Source organism: Asterias rubens, chromosome 5 (assembly GCF_902459465.1).
Source record: "Asterias rubens chromosome 5, eAstRub1.3, whole genome shotgun sequence".
Lineage (NCBI taxonomy): Eukaryota > Metazoa > Echinodermata > Asteroidea > Forcipulatida > Asteriidae > Asterias > Asterias rubens.
The window spans coordinates 3,903,268-3,923,384 of NC_047066.1; the positions used below are offsets into that span (position 1 = coordinate 3,903,268).

The window sequence follows — 20,117 nt, forward strand, 5'->3', positions numbered from 1 at the left end:
ACATACAGGGTTTACAGAAGGTAATGGTGAAAGATTTCTCTTGAAATATTATTCCATTAAATGCTTTACTTTTTGAGAAAACATTATTAACGGATTTATTTTAAACACATGTCATAACACGGCGAAACGTGCGGAAACAGGGGTGGGTTTTCCCGTTATTTTCTCCCGACTCCGATGACCGATTGAGCCTAAATTTTCACAGGTTTGTTATTTTATGTATAAGCTGTGATACACGAAGTGTGGGCCTTGGACAATACTGTTTACCTATAGTGTCCAATGGCTTAAATAAAAAATAAAAAAAATAAATCGGTACGCGTTTATCACCCTCAGTCTTCAAGAATGTTTCCGTCTTTGCCGTTCGTAACTAAGAAATCGCTGCGGAGTAGCCTCCACAGCAACACGAAGTTAATCGTACATATCACCGCCGAAAAACACGGTAGAATATAGTACAGTGCGAAGAAGTTGCGGTTTATCATCGTGCAAAAACAGTACAAAGCGAACAGTAACGGCACGAGACGTAACACCACAAACGTGACGAGGTTTATGGATTTATGGACGCTATACAGAGTGGAGCTCTTTGAGACACCGTACATGATGAGGAGCTGACGTGAGTGAAGGAAGATGGCGTGTACTTCAGTCAAGAGCGCGATGTATAAAACGCCGATCCCTATTGTTTCGTAGCTCACCATAAATATTACAACAGCAACCTAAAACAAGAGATAGAGACAATATTTGTGAATGTTACTATTTAGTCGGTGAGGACCAGGGACTCACAGTGCAGAAGTTTAGACAACTCGTCCGGCGGACAACTCGACGGTTCGGCGGTCAACTGCACACCCGGTGTACCACGGCAATCCGTCGACTTGTATTGGGCATCTGTCGAGCTGTCCGAACCATCGAGTTTTCCGACGGACGAGTTGTCTCAACCGTCGAGTTGTGGGACGGTCGAGTTGTCCGATGGACGAGTTGTCTGACATTCACCGTACAAGGACCAGTCTTCACTGGGACACCAGACAAAAAGGGCCCAATTTCAAGCACAACCAAACTTTGCTTACCAGAATAAGGTTACCAGTCAAACTACCGTGTCATAATATGTACAATTTGTGACTGGTATCCTGCTCATTTATGCTAAGCAAACAAATGTTAAGCAATATTTTCTGCAGTGTTTAGGATCAGGGACTAACCGTACTAGGCCGCTATATAAGACTTCGATATTATTAATTATGATTCACTGCGAGATTTGTTGGGTCCCATATATTTGTTTCTTATTAGAAAAACCTAAGTTCCCTACATACTTACAGTAACGTGATGTGTAATAAGTGCAAACACCTTGGATAGATCAGTGTACATCAGAATGTCGTAGGTATCGTACAACACATACCCTGGGGAAGAGAAGACAGTACATGTACATGCATGAAACTCTAGGAGTCAATGAATGTGACTCGAAACATCACAAATAAATTATTATGAAGGTCGAAAGGTTGGGAGGCACAAGTTGTGCCCTGTAACAATATATCTGTGTTTACTCGCCAACAGAGAACGCTGTTAACAGTGTGATTAAAACATGGCTTAACCATTAATAGTTCTGTGCTATGAGATCTACTTTAGACATAACCCCATCTAGGTCCAAGAAGAACCCCGATCTTTTAAACATGGTGGCAGCGGTGGGATACCTTTACCCGGTTTTGAGAACTTGTTGTTGATGTTCCTCATGTGCAGTGAAAGATACATTCAATGCCCAGATAACTAGGTGTTAGTTGTGACACAATTATTTGAATGATGTTTAGTAACGAACGGCAGATGAGTGTGCATAGAATAATATGCTACCTTTATTCATGTATTCTATACGTGGTAATGCTTTATAAAAGCTATAATCAAATCGAACTATTAACAAAATGTTAGACATATAGATATTGTGGTTATATATATTACATATATAGACAATGTACTTTAAAAATTTCACGTGCCCTTTTTAACTTTATTTGGTTTTCTTATAATTGGAGAAAGTCAAACTTAATGCAGTTTGAAGCCCCGCCCACACCTGTACGTACTCACCAGACATTACAGCCAAGCCAGCGTCAGCAACAACCGAGTTATAACCAATGGGAGACTTTCTGGGACGATAGAGGGCAGCAGACTTACCGGGTAAATCCATTGTTCTCAGAATTATGCGCATGTTCAGAACTACGTAAACAATGGAAACTTACCCGGTATGTCTGCTGCCACCTAGCGTTGGAAAGTCTCCCATTGGGTCCGTCCATATTTGTGGATGGCTAAACCAACTACAAAAGTATAATAAAAATATTGACATGTCAAATAATAACGCTTACGATGCAAAAATTGGGCTATAAGTGAAAACTTCATACTCCTTACATTGGCCGCCATCTTTGATATCAAAGAATAGAAAACGCGCACGACTCTCAACAGTCAATGATAGCTGGGCCCAATCCATAACGCTGCCTAACGGTAAGCGAATTTTCGTGCTTACTGTAGCAGAACAAATACTAAGATATAAGAATATTTCACATGATAGCAAGACAATTAAACGGCCAGCCATCTTAACGTCACCATGGATTTGTATTGTGACGTCATTCGTTTTCGAAGGTTCGCATGCACTTTCGTTATGCGTACTCACGATTAGCAGCGTTAATATTGTACTCATACAGTAAGCACCAAACCGGCCATTAGGCAACTCTATTAAATTTAGCCACTGGCCCAATTTCATAAGCAGGGTACCAGTTATATATTGTACATGTTGTGCATTTGGCTGATAAACTTATTCTGAATAGCATAATTGTTGTGCTCAGCTTCTCTTTGTGCAAAAAGCCTCCTCCGAACTCACTCTTACGACTCGTCTGGTTTGCTGGCTGAGAGCATTAAGACGAGCCCTCTGGTTTGGTCAGAGGCCGAGCGATATCTCCTAACATTCTGGTCATTGTATTGTGAGTGGTGTAGTTGTCTGGTTTTGAGACGGGTTACCTGTTGCTTGGTCGAAAGAGGTCGCCGTAGGCGCACACAGAGCCATCACTTCAGGTTGGAAGTGGGTGGCAACCTCGGACTTCCAATCTGACTACTGCATTCCAGAGTGACTCATTTGATGTTTCACAGGGGTGCATTAACAAAACATCAACTAAAAAATCACAACAAATCACATAACTTTGTCAATTTTTAGAACACTTTCACAATCTTAAGCCATCTTGTGGCACAGCTTTGACACCCTGCCTTGAAATTTGCATATTGTGACCAACATTGGTTCAATGCCGGCCCAATGGTGCGCCGTTACAAAACCAGTATTGGCCAAGAAAAGGTTGTCTATACCATTTTTGCCAAATGGTGTGGCGCCAGAAAAACAGTATTTTATCAGACAAAAATTCAACCATCATTTAAAGTCGTAAATTTTGATTAATACAATAAAAATGCAAAAAATACATCATATAAATTTAAACGAAATTTAAAGGCAATTTAAATATATCATATAAATTTAAACGAAATTTAAAGGCAGTGGACACTATTGGTAGTTACTCAAAATAATTATTATCATAAAACCTTTCTTGGTGACGAGTAATGGGGAGAGGTTGATGGTTTAAAACATCGTGAGAAACGACTCCCTCTGAAGTAATGTAGTTTTCGAGAAAGAAGTAATTTTCCACGTATTTGATTTTGAAACCTCAGATTTAGAACTTGAGGTCTCGAAATCAAGCATCTGAAAGCACACAACTTCGTGTGACAAGGGTGTTTTTTTTTTTCATTATTATCTCGCAACTTCGACGACCGATTGAACTCCAATTCAAGTGAGAATCCTAGTCTTTCCAATTATGTCTACTGTCTTTAAACAAAATTACTTTGCGATAATACCAACAAATAAATTGATTACAATAAAGTGTATAGTTATCCATAAAAACAAGTACAGCAGAAATGAATACATAAATTGTATAGTTATCCATAAAAACAAGTACAGCAGAAATGAATACATAAATTAAACCAAAAATAAAGGAAGTATACATTTTAGCACAACAATAAAATAAATTAATAGTATTCGGTTTCTCAAAATGCCGGTACCATCAGGTTCAAACTTGCATGTAATTCCTTCATCAAGTCGGTTTAGTAATTATTTTTTTTCGTTTCTCCTTACTTATTTATTTAACTTGCAGGCATTTACTTTAATATCTAAAAAGGCCAAAACCAGTTTTGGCCTTTTATAGGTTTTCTACCAAATTGTGTGCAGCTATGAAGCCTAATAAAAGAGGTTTTCTACAAAAAAGTATTGTCCCAGAAAGGGTTTTCTTAACCATTTTGTTCAAAATTATTGCACCAAATATTGCATGCTATAACAAAAATATTAGAAAATACAAAGAATGGAACACACTGAGTATTTTTATTATATTTTAATTAGAAACGGGGAATTGCGGCGTGCACTTCTTTTAAAATGTCAGCATTTCAGTTCGAAGTAGGCCCAAGACACTGGACACTATTGGTAATTGTCTATGACCAGTCTTCTCACTTGGTGTATCTCAATATATAGTTAATTGGTTTATTTATTTAAAAATGCCATCGCAGCATACTGCTGAATTGCGGCATAATTTACAATAATTAAAAATATTACATTAGTTATTAAAAAGCTTTACAAGCTTAAAACTTTTTGTGTATAAAATAACAAACCTGTGAAAATTTTAGCTAAATTGGTCGTCGAAGATAATAAAGAAAGAAAAAACACCCTCGTCACACGAAGTTTTGTGCTTTCAGATGCTTGATCTCGAGACCTCAATTTCTAAATTCTGAATAGAATATACATATTATGGGTGGAAAGAGTAAAACAAAATAAAATTGTGTGAGTATACTTGCTATCCAACCCCGCCCATCTTTGCATGGAAATTCAAGTGCCACAAAATATTCTGAACAGGGCCCAATTTCATGGAGCTGCTTAAGCACAAAATTGTGCTTAAGCCAAAAAATCCTTGCTTAGTAAAATCAGATTACCGGCCAAGACTCCATTCAATTGTTATGCTAAGTAAACAACAGCTAAATACCAATCACAAGCAATGTATATGGTATGAAATTTTGGCCAGTAACATGTGTAAAACAAGCGAGCTATTTTCGTGCTTAAGCAATTTTTTTGCTTAAGCAGCTCTATGAAATTGGCCCCAGGCCCCTTACGTGAACGTGATTGAGTTGACCTACCAGTACAGTGTGATTACAGACATCAATGCAGAGTTGAATAACGATGTGATGGCATTCCTCCATCTGTACCGTTCTTTCCCTGAATACTTCCCGGGAGGTGCGGGTATCGGTAGCACATCCAACGCCGAGTTGAAACACCGATAGCCGGTGGCAGAGCAGACAACGATTGGTACATACCACTGAAACATCGTAGCAAGAAATGTTTTTGAAGTTTCTCTCTTCAATTCCACACACACTGACACACTACAGTTTGTTCTTGAAGACACGAGGGATAGGTCCAAGTTTCAAATCCTACTTCATTCAAGCCCCGTTGTCGTGTAATCACGCCCGATTAGCAAACAAGCCGTATATAAAGCAGTGTGCGCTCGCCGTCAAACAAAATTTATAGAACTGACATACAGATCCTTGTCATTTGATTGGTAGAACTTACTTCACGTGACATTCACTATTACTCCCATCCGCACCGGCGATCAAAAAGACCTATTCGCCCATGGGGAATAGCATTTCCCATTCAACAGTTAGGATCATCCTTGTTCCCAATGTTTTTGAGCAGTATACAGCGCCGCCGCGCCGCTGCTTAAACAAAGGAGCACCTGTGTGCAAAAGGTTGTGATCCGATTTGTGCATTGATGCCGCTACGCGGCGCTATATGATTTTTCGTTGTCAGTAATTTGTGTGATTTTTCATAATGTTATACTTTTGAAATACATTCATAAATACCTCAGATAGTTTCGCTCTTCCTAATGGTGGAGAGCGCGTCAACGTGGGGGTGTTTAAACACCTTTCTGGTGTCTTGTGGGTTTTGTTGCAAAGGAATAACAAAAACGCCACAAGAAGTCATTGTTCCGGTTTCGAGTTTTTGTATATACACTAAGAGATTTTGTCAAGATTTCCTTTCGCCCCGCCCCCAAACTATGCTCGTTTATATATTTTTTATATCATAGCTTCCGGTTTTTACCAATTGGGTCTACAGCAGATTTGTTTTGCTTAAACTATCAAGGGTTCTCCGATGGTTGATGTAGTTCAAAACGCGACCATAAAGTCTCCATGTTGCGGTTATTCCATGATTTACGGATTTTTAAACTTAAAAGTTTAAAAATCCGTAAATCATGGAATTCTTTTCCGGTATTGAACGCTGTCCAGAAAATTCGAACGGTATTTTTGGAGAGAAAAAAGGTGGCTCTCTAGAACCATCAGTAACAAAAGTACACGGTTAGTCTGAATAAATTTAAACCAAATGTTTCCCAGGTTCTGGGTCAAGAATCCGAAAAAGCTGAGGTTATCTGAAATTGATTGTGACATCACACTTTGCAAAGCAATACGACTAATGCTCAGTTAAGATCAAACTTATAGCACTTTGTGAAATCGGTCCCAAGGTCAGCCAACTTTCAATCGTGCTGTTCTCTGCGTGACTTAGAGGTAAATCTTCTGAAATAAAGGGCACAAAATAAATGCAGTGTTTCGGTTTTGTGTAAAAACAATATAACTTTATTGCCACTATTGGATTGTATGCAACTTAAGCAGTTAAAACAATCTAGGAGAAAACCTTTCGTTAGTTTGTAAAATACACCATCTTGACACCAAACCTAAACAAGTCAACAAAGTTACACTTCGGTCAGAGCGTTCCCACAGTAGGTACGGCAGAACCGAACCAAATACATAATGGCATAACCAATTATGACTGACGCTCAGACACGTTTGTTGGCGTTGCCGAAACTCGGATTCAAATCCAAAAAGGGGGACACAAAATTGTCATAATGTAAGACAGGGAATTAACATGCAGTTAACCCTCGGTGTTGTTCATGGAGATGGTCGATGTATTCTTTCCTCCATGGTCAATCCAAACAGCTGTTCACATTATCTGGACGACCATTCATTAAAAAAACACCCAAGTTCGGTACGCTCTTATCACCCTCAGTCTTCAAGAATGTTTCCGTCTTTGCCGTTCGTAACTAAGAAATCGCTGCGGAGTAGCCTCCACAGCAACACGAAGTTAATCGTACACATCACCGCCGTAAAACATGGTAGAATATAATACAGTGCGAAGAAGTTACGACTTATCATCGTACAGGAACAGTACAAAGCAAACAGTAACGGCACGAGACGTAACACCACAAACGTGACGAGGTTTGTGGATTTATGGACGCTGTACAGAGTGGAGCTTTTGGAGATACCGTACATGATGAGGAGCTGACGTGAGTGAAGGAAGATAGCGTGCACTTCAGTCAAGAGGCCGATGTATAAAACGCCAATACCTATTGTCTCGTAGCTCAACATAAACAGTGAAATAGCAATCTGAAACAAGAGACAGAGACAATATTTGTGAATGTTACATTCAATTCAGTCGGTGAGGACTGACAACTCGTCCAGCATACAACTCGACGGTTCGGCGGTCAATTGCACACCGGTGTACCACGGCAAACCGTCGACTTGTATTGGCCATCTGTCGACTGGTCCGAACCATCGAGTTTTCCGACTGACGAGTTGAGGCAACCATAAAGTTGTCCGACGGTCGAGTTGTCCGATGGACGAGTGATCTATTGATACATCAAGTGAGAATACTGGTCTTTGACAGTTAATACCAAAGGATGGGTCCCTTATCAGTTCATCCATTCAAAGCTTATAGTAATACAAAATATCCCTTCAAAGCATTTGGGACAACAAAGACTGCAAAAGTAAACAAACGCCTTATTAAGATTATCCACACAGAAGAGCCACATTTCTTTTAATGGATGTTATACAATATTATTTTACACGCATTCTTGCACGTTAACTGTGGTTTACATTTTAAACTAACGGTCGGTTTCTTTGTAAAGGGATGTTGTTCGTTCACTTTGGTCTGCAGACTTTTCTTTTGCAACGTCACAGCCCGAGTTTTTGCCAACCCATCGGAAAACTATATGGAAAGCCATAAATGCAAATCAAAAAACGATCGCTACTGTAACAATATTACCAAATATTATTCAAAAATTGTGTTGATTCTGTTGAAAACAAACTATTTATGAAAAGGTTTTTTTATTTCATTGGAATGAAGCTTGCAGAACATCTGTTATACGACTGAGTGTTTTACTATAGCATTCGGCCGACCATGCCACTCAAGGCGGTTTCTTTACAACAACAGAAAGGTCTACATGTATGTCACCTCGAGATTTGCTGGGTGTTCATTTTTTTCTTACTTTAATTTCAGAAAAACCTTCCCTAGATACTTACAATAACGTGGTGTGTAATAACTGCAAACACCTTGGATAGATCAGTGTACGTCAGAATGTCGTAGGTATCGTACAACACATACCCTGGGGAATAGAAGACAGTACATGCATGGAACTCTTGGAGCCGATATCACTCGAACATAACAAAAACAAACACTAGGTAAAATGATACTGCACTCCGTACCCGCTTTTGAGAACTTTCCATAGGAGACTTTGGAACGCTAGGTGGCAGCAGACTTATCAGGTAAATTTCCATTGTTTACGTAGTTCTGAGCACGCGCACATTACCGAGAACAATGGATTTTACCTGGTAAATCTGCTGCCACTAAGCGTCCCAAAAGTCCCCTATTGCGATCGTGCAGATGCCTTTATTGTCCTTTGTTCTTCATGTGCAGTGAAAGATAATTATATGTTCAATACCAAAATCACAAGATAATTCTTTCACAAAAACATACTTGCTATTGACATTCAATAGAGAGCTGTTGATAGTACACAACATTTTGAGAAACGCCTCTGAAGTGACGTAGATGTCGAGAAAGAGGTAGTATTTCTCACTAAGATAATGAACTGAATTTGAGACCTCAGCTGAGGTATCAAATTCAAGGCATCTGCAAACACACAACTTGTGCAGAAAGGCTTTTTCCATTATTCTCTCGCAACTTCGACGCCCAGGAGTTCAAATTTTCACAGTTTTTTTTAAATGTTATACATGATGTTGAGATACTCAAAGTTAGTGAGAAGACTGGTCTTTGACAATAACCAAACGTGTCCAGTGCCTTTAACAATAGGCGACTGAGTGCAAAGGTTGGCTCCCTATAACTCGCCACGAGCTTTAAAAAGTCTCCTTGGAGAAAGTAAACGCCAGTTTGAAGCCACGCCCTACCCACGGCCTTGCGAAGCTGCGCAAACTCACCAGACATTACAGCAAAACCAGCGTCAGCAACAACCGAGTAATAACCGATTGGGTCCGTCCATATCTGTGGATGACTAAACAAACTGGGGAAAAAACGGGAAAAAAGGGTGTCATGTCAAATAATGGTTACGATGTAATATTGGGCTACAGTGAAAACTTAATTGCCCTTGATCGGCCGCCATTTTTATATCCAACAATGGAAACGCGCACGCGTGTTAGCTCTGCGCACGACTTTCAACAGTCAATGATAGCTGGGCCTCATATTGCTGCTTAACGGTAAGCAAATTTTGTCCTAACTCAGGCAGAAATACATTGCTGCGGTGTAAACGTATTTCACATTGTTAGCAAGAAAAATAGGCACCCATTTTGCGCGTTCACCATGGATTTGCATTGTGATGTCATTCGTTTTCGTGCATTTTCGTTATGTACTCACGGTTAGCAGCGTTATGGTACTCGTACAGTAAGCACCAAATCGGCCGTAAAGCAACTCTATAAAATTGAACCCTGTGGCCAATTTCATAGAGCTCCTTAAGTAGACAATAATATACTATTAGCATTTATGCTGAGCAACAATAAGCAAGATACCAGTTACAGATTGTACATGTGACATGGTATTTTAGCTGGTAACCTTATTCTGCTAAGCACAATTTTGTTATGCTCTATTACTTTTTCAAGACACTAGACACTATTGGTAATTGTCAAACAGCAGTCTTCTCACTTGATGTATCTCAACATTATGCATAAAATAACAAACCTGTGGAAATTTGAGCTCAATTGGTCGTCGAAGTTGCGAGATAATAAAGACAGAAAAGTCACCCTTGTCACACGAAGTTGTGTGCTTTCAGAGGCTTGATTTCGGAATCAAATTCAAACATTCCAGTTGAAAATTACTTCTTTCTCGAAAACTAAGTTACTTCAGAGCCGTTCTTCACAATGTTTTATATTATGAACAGCTCTCCGTTGCTTGTTACTAAGTTTGTATGCTTACAATTTTTTTATTTTTTTTACCAATAGTAGTCAGTGCCTTTAAGCTGCTCTATAAAATTTAGTCATGGGATCAATTTCATAGAGCTTCTTAATTAGACATTATTATATTAACATTTATGCTGAGCAACAACAGTTAAGACACCAGTTACAGATTGTGCTTTGAATAATTTTGTTGTGATCGCCTACGTTTAAAGGCAGTGGACACTATTGGTAATTACTCAAAATAATTATTAGCGTAAAACCTTAATTGGAACGAGTAATGGGGAGAGGTTGATGGTATAAAATATTGTGAGAAACGGCTCCCTCTGAAGTGACATAGTTTTTGAGAAAGAAGTCCACGAATTTGATTTCGAGACCTCAAGTTTAGAATTTGAGGTCTCGAAATAAAGCATCAGAAAGCACACAACTTCGTGTGACAAGGGTGTTTCTTTCTGTCATTATTTTGCAAATTCGACGACCGATTGTGCTCAAATTTGCACAGGTTTGTTATTTTATGCATAATATGTTGAGATACACGAACTGTGAAGGCTAGTCTTTGACAATTACCAATAGTGCCCACTGTACATTATTATATTAACATTATGCTGGGCAACAATAAGCAGGATATCAGTTACGTGCTTTGGTTAATGTTGTTGTGATCGGCTACGTTTAACTGCTAATAAGCAGTAGCAAACTGCTTGGGCAGCTCTATGAAACTAGGCCCTGTTCATTGACCTCAGCGAGGGGATAATTTCCAGCATGTGTGACATTATGCAAGACAAAGCCAATTCGCCTGTTGCAAAGCAAAGTTCTACAAAAAGACGAACTTTATTGACTTTGTGAACAAAGAACTTCTCCGAAGAGCAAACCAAGCATGTCCGAAGTAGAGTCTGCCCTATGGATATTGGGAGCAATATCGATCAGTAGTATCGATTGGTTTATGCTTCCTAAGTCATCACACAGAGTCACGATACATGGCCGTTGCATTTGAGAAAACTTTGTGTTTGCAATATTGACAAAAGGCCTCAAACAAGTCAATAACAAACAGTTTTAATATGTACCTTTAAAGGAAACTAATGTTGCCTTGGATCGGACGAGTTGGTCTATAAAAAGCGTTTGTAACCCTTTTTTATAAAATGCATATGGTTGGAAAGATGTTTTAAAAGTAGAATACAATGTTCCACACAAGTTTGCCTCGAAATTGCGTGGTTTTCTTTTTACTGTGCGAACTAACACGGTCGGCCATTTATGAATTGACTCCCATAAATGGCCGACTGTGTTAGTCGACGGGGTAAAAGGAAAACCGTGCACTTTCGAGGCATGTTTGTGTGGACCATTGTATTCTACTTTTACAACATCTTTCTACCCATATGCATTTTATAAAAAACGGTTACAAACGCTTTTCAAAGACCAACTCGACCGATCCAAGGCAACGTGTTCCTTTAAGAGCAGTAGACACTATTGTGGACACTGTTGATATACATGTTTGTATAGTATAAAACATTGTGAGAAACGGCTCCATCTGAAGTAACGTAGTTTTCGAGAAAGAAGTAATTTTCCACGAATTTGATTTCGAGACCTCAAGAATTAGATTTTAAGGTCTCGAAATCAAGCATCTTAAAGCACACAACTTCGTGTGACAAGGGTGTTTTTTAGTTGTGCCATGAACCATTGTGTAATCACATTGTGCATTTTAGGAAAATAAACACAGATTACGTCACCACACGCATTGCGTCACTGTTTTCTCGAGAGGTATTCTCAACGAATCATACGAAGCAAATTGGTGTTTGTACACATCTATGTCAACATTTTCGCATAAGTTTCAGTCGATAAAACATTAATTTAAGTTTCGCTATTCCACTAGTAAGCACAAGAAAAGTTTTACCCCAAAAAATACAATTTTGCCTTTTCACGTTACTTTGTATCCTAAAGGCAATGGATACTTTGGGTAAATGACTCAAAATCATTGTTAGCAAAAAACTGACTTGGTAACGAGTTGGAGAGCTCTTGATATAACACATTGTGAGAAACGGCTCGCTCTCTCTCTCTGAAGTAACGTAGTTTTTGAGAAAGAAGTAATTTCTCACTAAAATATTTGAATTGAAATCGAGACCTCAGCTGAGGTCTAAAAATCAAGCATACGATAGCACACAACTCGTGTGACAATTGGTTTTTTCTTCCATTATTATCTCGCAACTTCGACGTCAATTGAGTTCAAATATTCACAGGTTTGTTATTTTTTTGTCCAGTGTCTGTTGTTGCCATAATAATCTCGACTTCATCATCTCGTCACGCCCTCGAAAAGCAACCAGTCACAGACTACATTTTTCGTAACAAATTCGGAGCCAGTATTTATTTTATGGTGAAAAAAACTAATAACGTTTGTTACACTTCAGCAGACAGCCAATATTCAGAATAAAAGGGCTGGTCATTATATCGCGTATTGGCGCCAGTACATTGTACACCGATTGACTGGCTGATCCTGCAAAACCGCGAAAAGTATATTTTACACACAGAAATATATTAATATGTTTATTTTTTTTATTTTTATATCCCAATGTAGGTGGTCTGTGAATTTGGACCTAATTTAACAGGCCGTTGCTCATTCCGGACCTAGATGAAACCATTTCTGTAAAGATCACTTTGATACCAATTTATTTAGCGTGTTTATTATTACACCATGGATGTATTCCGTCCTCCATCATACACATGCACTGTCAGTTTTGTTTACATAACATGATGTATTATTATGTTATTTGTGGCAGCATTGAAATCAATGTAAAAGTATAAGACAATGTGAATTTAGAAAAGAATATACATAGTTTAGGGAAAATGTTGTGTGTGGATTAAACTTTCTACCCCCCCCCCCCCCCAATCTTTGTAAGGAAATTAAAATGCCCAAAAATACCCTGAACAGGCCCCTTGCGTGAATTTGACATACCAATACAATACGATTACAGACATCAGTGCAGAGTTGAATAACGATGTGATGGCATTCCTCCATCTGTGCCGTTCTTTCCCTAAATACTTCCCGGGAGGTGCGGGTATCGGTAGCACATCCAACGCCGAGTTGAAACACCGATAGCCGGCGGCAGAGCCGACAACGATTGGTACATACCACTGAAACATCGTAGCAAGAAATGTTCTCGAAGTTTCTCTCTTCAATATTACCACACACTCAGTACACTGACACACGATAGTTAGTTCTTGAAGTTGAAGACACGTGAAGTTTCTCTCTTCAATATTACCACACACTCACTGACACACGATAGTTAGTTTTTGAAGTGGATGACACGTGGAGCGGTCGGAGCGAAGGTCAGAGTGTCAATTTCATCACCACAGCTTAGACTAAAAAGAGCATCATCGGGCTGACCTGATTCACGTTTCAAATCCTACTTGAATCAACTCCCGTTACCGTGTAATCGCGCCCAACTAGCAAAGCAGTGTGCGCTCGCCGTCAAAACAGTGTAGCTATAATTATGGAACAGAATGGGGAATGCATAGCCACAAAACAATATTTTTTGGCGATGGCACTGGATTGGAACGTGAGTCAAGTCTACTACTCGACATCACTGCGGACCTCGAATGGCGGTTACGTGTGTGTGCCATCTCTTTCCTAACTACGTGTCGTGTGAAGTATGTACCATGACATGGATGAGTGGGTGTACTAAACTTTGCCAACTAAAATACACCAGTGTATTGTGACAGGGTTTGACATTGTGTTACCGCAACACCTCAAATAATAGGTGTTTGGTTTTATACCCATGGGTACCCACTGTGGGGCCCCTCCCCAAGTGGAATGTGTTCGGCAACACTCCACACACGACAAAAATACTCCGTACCAACTTCGCAGTCCTGTCCTTCATTTTGTTGAGCTTGGACTGGGTTGTGTGTGTAGATCAATAGTTTGCGTTTTCTTCCCTAATCAAAGTTATTGCCAAACGAGTGTCTTAGAAAGATGTTGTAAACGTAGAATACAATGATCATCACAAATATTGGATGAAGAGAATGTTGTTGAGCATCTGACCCCAAGTTGTCATTTCTGTACATATTATAATTACTGTCATCCGGTTCGCGGTTTTAATCCAACGATTGAATAAATGGTTTTGCCGTAATGAAAAGGAATGGGTTTTTTCACGAGCATGAGGAAGGAAATGGTTTTCTCATGGAGGAAGGAATGCTTTGTTTTCATTGAGAAGAAATAGTTTTCCCATTTAGGAAGGGACTGTTTTCATTTAGAGGAAGCTAAAAAAAGGGATGGTTCTCACATACATTTATATAGAGAAAACAAATTGTTCGTGGAGAAAGGAATCGGTTTTCTAGTGGAGGAAGGATTGGTTTTCACGGAGGTAGAATGTTGTTTTCCCTGGAGGAGGAATGGGTTTCCGGGGAGGGAGGGAATTGTTCATTTGAGGCTGGAATGTTTTCTCATGGAGGGAGGAATAATTTGTCTGTTATAGTTCCTCCCTTCAGCAGATATACCAGTATTTCCATCATGTTGTGTCGACACATAGTGGGGAAAAATATATTTGCCACGCACCCACATAATCTGCTTCGTCGAAACTATAGGGACACATTGCGGGTAGGGGGGGGGGGGGGGGCTCGGGGTGAGCACGATTAAGTAGCCTAGCTGTTTAATGAATATCGTGGGTCTAGGTTATTCATTCATAAAAGCTTGTCTATATGCAAGTCACCCGGTTTTTTATTTTATTTTTTTTTTGGGGGGGGGGGGTTGCACGAAAGAGACGGCCTTTTTGTAGTTTGTCCCAAACACAAGAGGGCGTTTTTATTGAAGTGACTTTTTGTAAATTATATTTTAAATAAACCAAACAAGAAACTAGGTTTCAAAATAATAAATGCGCTTAAGTTAATGAATGGACAACTTGACTCAATTGCCCATTGAACTCAAATGAATACATGTAATTATAGTTTTCAATTGTATAATTTTGTAGCACACTTGAGACACAATAATAATTTATTTTAAATTGTAGCCTCTTTATTCTTATAACGTGTCCGAATGATCTCACTTCAAAGCACGGGAGGGCGTTAATTAATACATTGAATAAAAAAAGGGAGAAAATCAACCAACTTCACTTCGTGCATTTTTCAGTTATATTGAAGAAAAAGGGGAAATCACATGGCCAGGACCATAAACTTCATACGTCCTTTTCGAAACCACGGCTTCGGCTCCAGATTCTCCTCAGGCTAGCTTGGCCCCGCGGTTGTTTTGACAATGGCACAATTAATTTTTGCGCGTGCTTTGTGTACTCGCTCAGGGCTTCAGACGAGAGAACGGAGCCTGAAGCCGAATCCAACGCCAAAAACGTGGATTCGATAAGGGCCATAGCGACAGTTACATTAAAATGTCTGCTAAGCAGGATACCAATAAAATAATTTTTTGAGTAATTGTTTTAACGATTTATATGTTTAAAGGCAGTGGACACTATTGGTAATTGTCAAAGACTAGCCTTCACATAAAATAACAAACACAATTTGAGCTCAATCGGTCACCGAACTTGCGAGATAATAATGAAAGAAAAAACACCCTTGTCACACGAAGTTGTGTGCGTTTAGATGGTTGATTTCGAGACCTCAAGTTGTTAATCCGAGGTCTCGATATCAAATTTGTGGAAAATTAATTCTTTCTCGAAAACTATGGCACTTCAGAAGGAGCCGTTTTCACGATGTTTTATACCATCAGCCTCTACCCATTACTCGTCACCATGAAAGGCTTTATGATAATAATTATTTTGAGTAATTACCAATAGTGTCCACTGCCTTTAAAGACAGTGGACATTATTGGTAATTGTCAAAGACCAGTCTTCTCACTTGGTGTATCTCAACATATACATAAAATAACCAACCTGTGAAAATTTGAGCTCAATCGGTCGTCGAAATTGCGAGATAATCATGAAAGAAAAAACACCCGTCACACGAATTGTGTGCTTTCAGATGCTTGATTTCGAGACCTCAAATTCAAAACTTGAGGTCTCGAAATCAAATTCGTGGAAAATTACTTCTTTCTCGAAAACTACGTCACTTCAGAGGGAGCCGTTTCTCACAATGTTTTATACCATCAACCTCTCCCCATTACTCGTTACCAAGAAAGGTTTTATGCTAATAATTAAATAAAATAAAGTTGTGTGGGGGTGACTCCGCCTACCCCTTTTGTGACGTCAATCGAGGAAGAATTTGCCTCGATCGAACATCGAACACACGTACGTGCAAGTACATTCAAGTCCTAGTCGTGAGTTGGTACGTTTCGAAAAAGGTTCTTTTCTTGCATTTTCCCGGCAATGTCGACCAGGTGTATTGCTGCTGGATGCAGCAAAACAACTAAAGATGGGGTCAGTTTGCAAGTCTTTTCCAGCGCTGTCCAGCAAACACTTCGAGCCGTCGTGGTTCGAGAATCCGGAACACACTACATGTACACATTTTGACATGAAGAGAAAAGTTCTCTAAAACACGACGCCTACCAATAATTTTTCCAGCTAGTGGGGAAGTCGAAGACGTAACGAACCTAAAGGAACATTTACCTAACGCGAAAAAAAATCAGGTATTGTTTCAACTTCCTTGGAGGGCATGTTTTAGCTTGCGCAAAGTGTCATTATCTTCTGTTGGCACTGCATGCGATTCATCACGCCTCGATGACGTCACGAACAGCGCCCTCTCGGGTCGGGCTTATTTTCAAATTTGTAAATAACATGGAAACTATTTTTTGTTAACCTTAGTTAATTGTTTATTCATATTCCACTCGTCGAAACACATATTTTAGTGACAAAATCTTTATTTTGAAAAATACCACTTCCAGGTGACTTTTATTAGACAGATGGATGCATACAAGGTAATGAAATAAGCATGCTTTTCCTTTCATTATTTCTCTTGTAAATTTGATGACCAATTGAGTCCAAATTTTCACAGACTTGTTATTTCATGCATATGTTCCTAATCCTAGAATTACATAACTTCCAAACAAAGCCCTGTGTCATCCCATTGTTCTCCATTTTGCAGCTGTCTGACAAATCCACTTTAAATACATTTGTAAGGAGGCCTGTGATTGGATGTTCCTGCAGGTACAACCTGCCAGGATCACCAATCAAAACATGTGTATCATTGGCTGCTAGATATTTCAACCAATCAACAACAATGTTGGTGAATTCTCGGTCATAAAACATGTCCCCAAGGAACACGACATCCCATTGGTTGTCCAAGCTGCCAATTAGGTTACTCGTTGTTGTTGCTATGGTGACATTGTTCAGAGTGGCATTTAGTTGGATAGCTTGTACTGCAACTGGAAATAAATAAATAAAACATATTTCATGAGGACTTTCAGTAAAAAAACTTGATCGAATTTGTGACCCCCCCCCCCCATAAAAAAAAAAAAAAAAAAAAAAAAAAAAAAAAGGGCCCTTTGAAAAGTGAAAAGAAAATGGCCTTGCCCTCTCAAGGTTGAAATTCCAGACCTATTTTTGGCCAACTTGTGACAAATTAATTTGTTTAGGGTTTTGTCAGAGCCAGTGATCACAAAATCTTTCTTTTGCCACCCGATTGTGTTTTCCTGTTTTTAATTATTTATTTATTTATTACACACCCAACAGCACAATTAGAGCGAATAACAGGACGGATAGGAAACAAGAAGAAACGTTCAGTTTTGTGGGAGGAAAACACATGCAATCAGGTAGGGACTGATTGAAAACCCAATCCACATGCAAGGCTCCGGTTCAAGGTGGGATTCGAACTGGGGTCCACAGAGGTGAAAGGTAGGGAAAGAAACCACTGAGCAAACCTGATCCCCTTGGTCACTCTGACCAAGGGGATCATTCCCCTACTGCATTTTATACCTGGATCAATGTCATTGGCTAGGACTGATTTGGCGCCACACTTGGCCGAAGCGATGGCACTCGCACCACACCCGCTACCAACATCTAAGATACGTTTGCCTTGAACAACAGCTGGATGGTCAAGAAGATACCTGCATGCATTAAGAAGGAAGAGAAAAAATTCTCATTCAGTTGATGGAACCAGTGTTGCTTCCACCCTCTGTCATTGCTCTATGTTTATACATGCCACAGTCAGTTCCACTTATTTCCATCTTGAACAGTTATTGAAGGGGAACAAAAACCATACTCAAACTACTAGACCCAGAAGCTCTGTATGCATTTTCATTCTAGTACGAAATGCAAATGTCCGTTTTTTTTAAATGAGTACAGAGCCCCAGTTACTGGGTCTGAACTAACTCATTGCCTAGCCCAGAAACTTGGACCCTGCACTCCTTAAAATGATTGTTTACATCTTTTGGTCGTACTAGAACGACCAAAGACGTCCAATCAAAAATCAAAGGAGTACAGCTCCCCAGTTACTGGGTCTACCCTAGCCTACTACTCACTATGAATTTTGTTGAGAACCTCTAGTTCTAGTTTAGTTGCGATGATCGTAACCCTCCATCCTCCCGACAGGAGGATGGAGGGTTTTGATTATCACAACTAGTTCTCGTACATGTAGTAGGAGATCAGGTTGGACTCTTTTGTTGTATACAACGTGTCAGTGCAGTGCAACAGACACTGACATGACATCCTACCAGGGCTAGGTCTACTTAAACTACATGTATAAGGCTCCCCCGTGAGCCTCACAGGAGAAGCCTTATAATTTCTAAAAGTAGGCTAGGTCAACCCCTTGATCCGGCCCTACTCCTAGAACTATGATATGAGGTTCGTTCCGCTATCGTAGCTACGTTCCGTCTCCATGAATGTGGAGACGATAGCGGAATGAACCTCAAAGTTTGTGGAGTACCCCGTCCCCTGCCAAGCCCTTGTTGGTGCACCTCGTCAGGGTCTGCCCTCCTGGCCAGTAGAAAGCCCAGAATGGATCCGATATCCCGTTCTCCATTAAGACAGCAGAACTTTCTTCAATGGAGGCATCCCAAAGACCACTTGAAGAGGGTGACATCAGATGCAGCGCAATCTCCGGAGTCAGATGATCTCTGCTGATCTCGCTGTTGTCGAGGATAAACTGCTCAGCTGAACCTGAGCTTGTCGACATTCCTCGTCTCATCATCATGTTTACGTTACTCCAGTCTGAACTGCATTTTTCATAATCAATTTGCCCAAATGACTTTCCATTTCGTTTGTGATTGTGTAAACATTCCGCTTTGTTCAACACTGGTTGTTGGCTGTTCAACCAAAATTTTACAGGTGTTAAAGCTGACACAAATGACATTTGGTTGGCATGAAACCCATCATAAACATCCTCGGCTATGTTGTTGTTGTTTCGGGGTGCCACTGCCATGTTCTTCCTCCTGCCATGCCTGCTGCATGATGAGTGAAGACACCGTGCGCCATTTGTTTTCCCCCGAAAGTACTGCAGTAGTGAAGTGTAGCGATGGCTATGGCGTGCCATGTGACCCATGATTTCACCAACTTCATTGAAAGATAGTTTACATTACTTCCAAATTGCCAAACATGAATTTGAAACAAAGTACCAAAGTTCAACTCCTCGGCTGTCTCTCTGAATCTGATGTTTATTTTAGCGCGCTTTAAACTTGTCATAAACCCGGAAGTCAATTCGTAGACTGGTGCCTTTCTGCACCACAAACTAAACACACATGCTTAAAAAAGACTTTAGATTCTTAGGTTTGTTTCATTATTTGTTAGGGGTGTGTAAAAACCCTAGTGTTTAGTAAACAAATAACAAATTTACGCATTGAAATAAAACAGCGTCATTACTGTACTTTTTTCTTAGATTTCTGATGAAATTATGTTCAATTATGTTTGATGTCTTCTTTAGCTAAAATTCTTCACATATTTAAGTTATTATCTTGTTCACAACATTTATGCACCCCTTCAAACTTTGTT

General features: G+C 39.7%; 3 protein-coding genes across 3 annotated transcripts; all 3 read right to left on the reverse strand.

The window, feature by feature from the left end:
• Positions 1 to 239: 239 nt before the first annotated feature.
• Positions 240 to 5,517, reverse strand: LOC117290085 (TLC domain-containing protein 2-like). The gene is made up of 5 exons (XM_033771333.1): positions 5,179 to 5,517; positions 2,216 to 2,282; positions 2,056 to 2,164; positions 1,300 to 1,382; positions 240 to 707 (listed from the first exon to the last, which is right to left on the reverse strand). Exons 1-5 carry the CDS (start codon positions 5,364 to 5,366, stop codon positions 327 to 329), a joined length of 828 nt encoding a protein of 275 aa, XP_033627224.1. The 5' UTR covers positions 5,367 to 5,517; the 3' UTR covers positions 240 to 326.
• A 1,120-nt stretch (positions 5,518 to 6,637) lies between these two features.
• LOC117290261 (TLC domain-containing protein 2-like) lies at positions 6,638 to 13,871 on the reverse strand. The gene is made up of 4 exons (XM_033771557.1): positions 13,208 to 13,871; positions 9,301 to 9,383; positions 8,389 to 8,471; positions 6,638 to 7,473 (listed from the first exon to the last, which is right to left on the reverse strand). Exons 1-4 carry the CDS (start codon positions 13,393 to 13,395, stop codon positions 7,093 to 7,095), a joined length of 735 nt encoding a protein of 244 aa, XP_033627448.1. The 5' UTR covers positions 13,396 to 13,871; the 3' UTR covers positions 6,638 to 7,092.
• Positions 13,872 to 17,021: 3,150 nt separating this feature from the next.
• Positions 17,022 to 19,803, reverse strand: LOC117290656 (electron transfer flavoprotein beta subunit lysine methyltransferase-like). The gene is made up of 3 exons (XM_033772175.1): positions 19,088 to 19,803; positions 18,108 to 18,238; positions 17,022 to 17,557 (listed from the first exon to the last, which is right to left on the reverse strand). Exons 1-3 carry the CDS (start codon positions 19,669 to 19,671, stop codon positions 17,193 to 17,195), a joined length of 1,080 nt encoding a protein of 359 aa, XP_033628066.1. The 5' UTR covers positions 19,672 to 19,803; the 3' UTR covers positions 17,022 to 17,192.
• Positions 19,804 to 20,117: the final 314 nt, after the last annotated feature.

Coding starts and splice junctions, on each gene's coding strand:
- LOC117290656 (XM_033772175.1), bottom strand. CDS start 19,671: ATGGGTCACATGGCACGCCATAGCCATCGCTACACTTCACTACTGCAG. Junction 18,239..19,087: donor GGAGGGCAGACCCTGACGAG/GTGCACCAACAA, acceptor TAATGCATGCAG/GTATCTTCTTGACCATCCAG. Junction 17,558..18,107: donor AGCCAATGACATTGATCCAG/GTATAAAATGCA, acceptor ATTTATTTCCAG/TTGCAGTACAAGCTATCCAA.
- LOC117290085 (XM_033771333.1), bottom strand. CDS start 5,366: ATGTTTCAGTGGTATGTACCAATCGTTGTCTGCTCTGCCACCGGCTAT. Junction 1,383..2,055: donor TGGCTTGGCTGTAATGTCTG/GTGAGTACGTAC, acceptor TCTCTTCCCCAG/GGTATGTGTTGTACGATACC. Junction 708..1,299: donor TTATTACACATCACGTTACT/GTAAGTATGTAG, acceptor CTCTTGTTTTAG/GTTGCTGTTGTAATATTTAT.
- LOC117290261 (XM_033771557.1), bottom strand. CDS start 13,395: ATGTTTCAGTGGTATGTACCAATCGTTGTCGGCTCTGCCGCCGGCTAT. Junction 8,472..9,300: donor TGGTTTTGCTGTAATGTCTG/GTGAGTTTGCGC, acceptor TCTATTCCCCAG/GGTATGTGTTGTACGATACC. Junction 7,474..8,388: donor TTATTACACACCACGTTATT/GTAAGTATCTAG, acceptor CTCTTGTTTCAG/ATTGCTATTTCACTGTTTAT.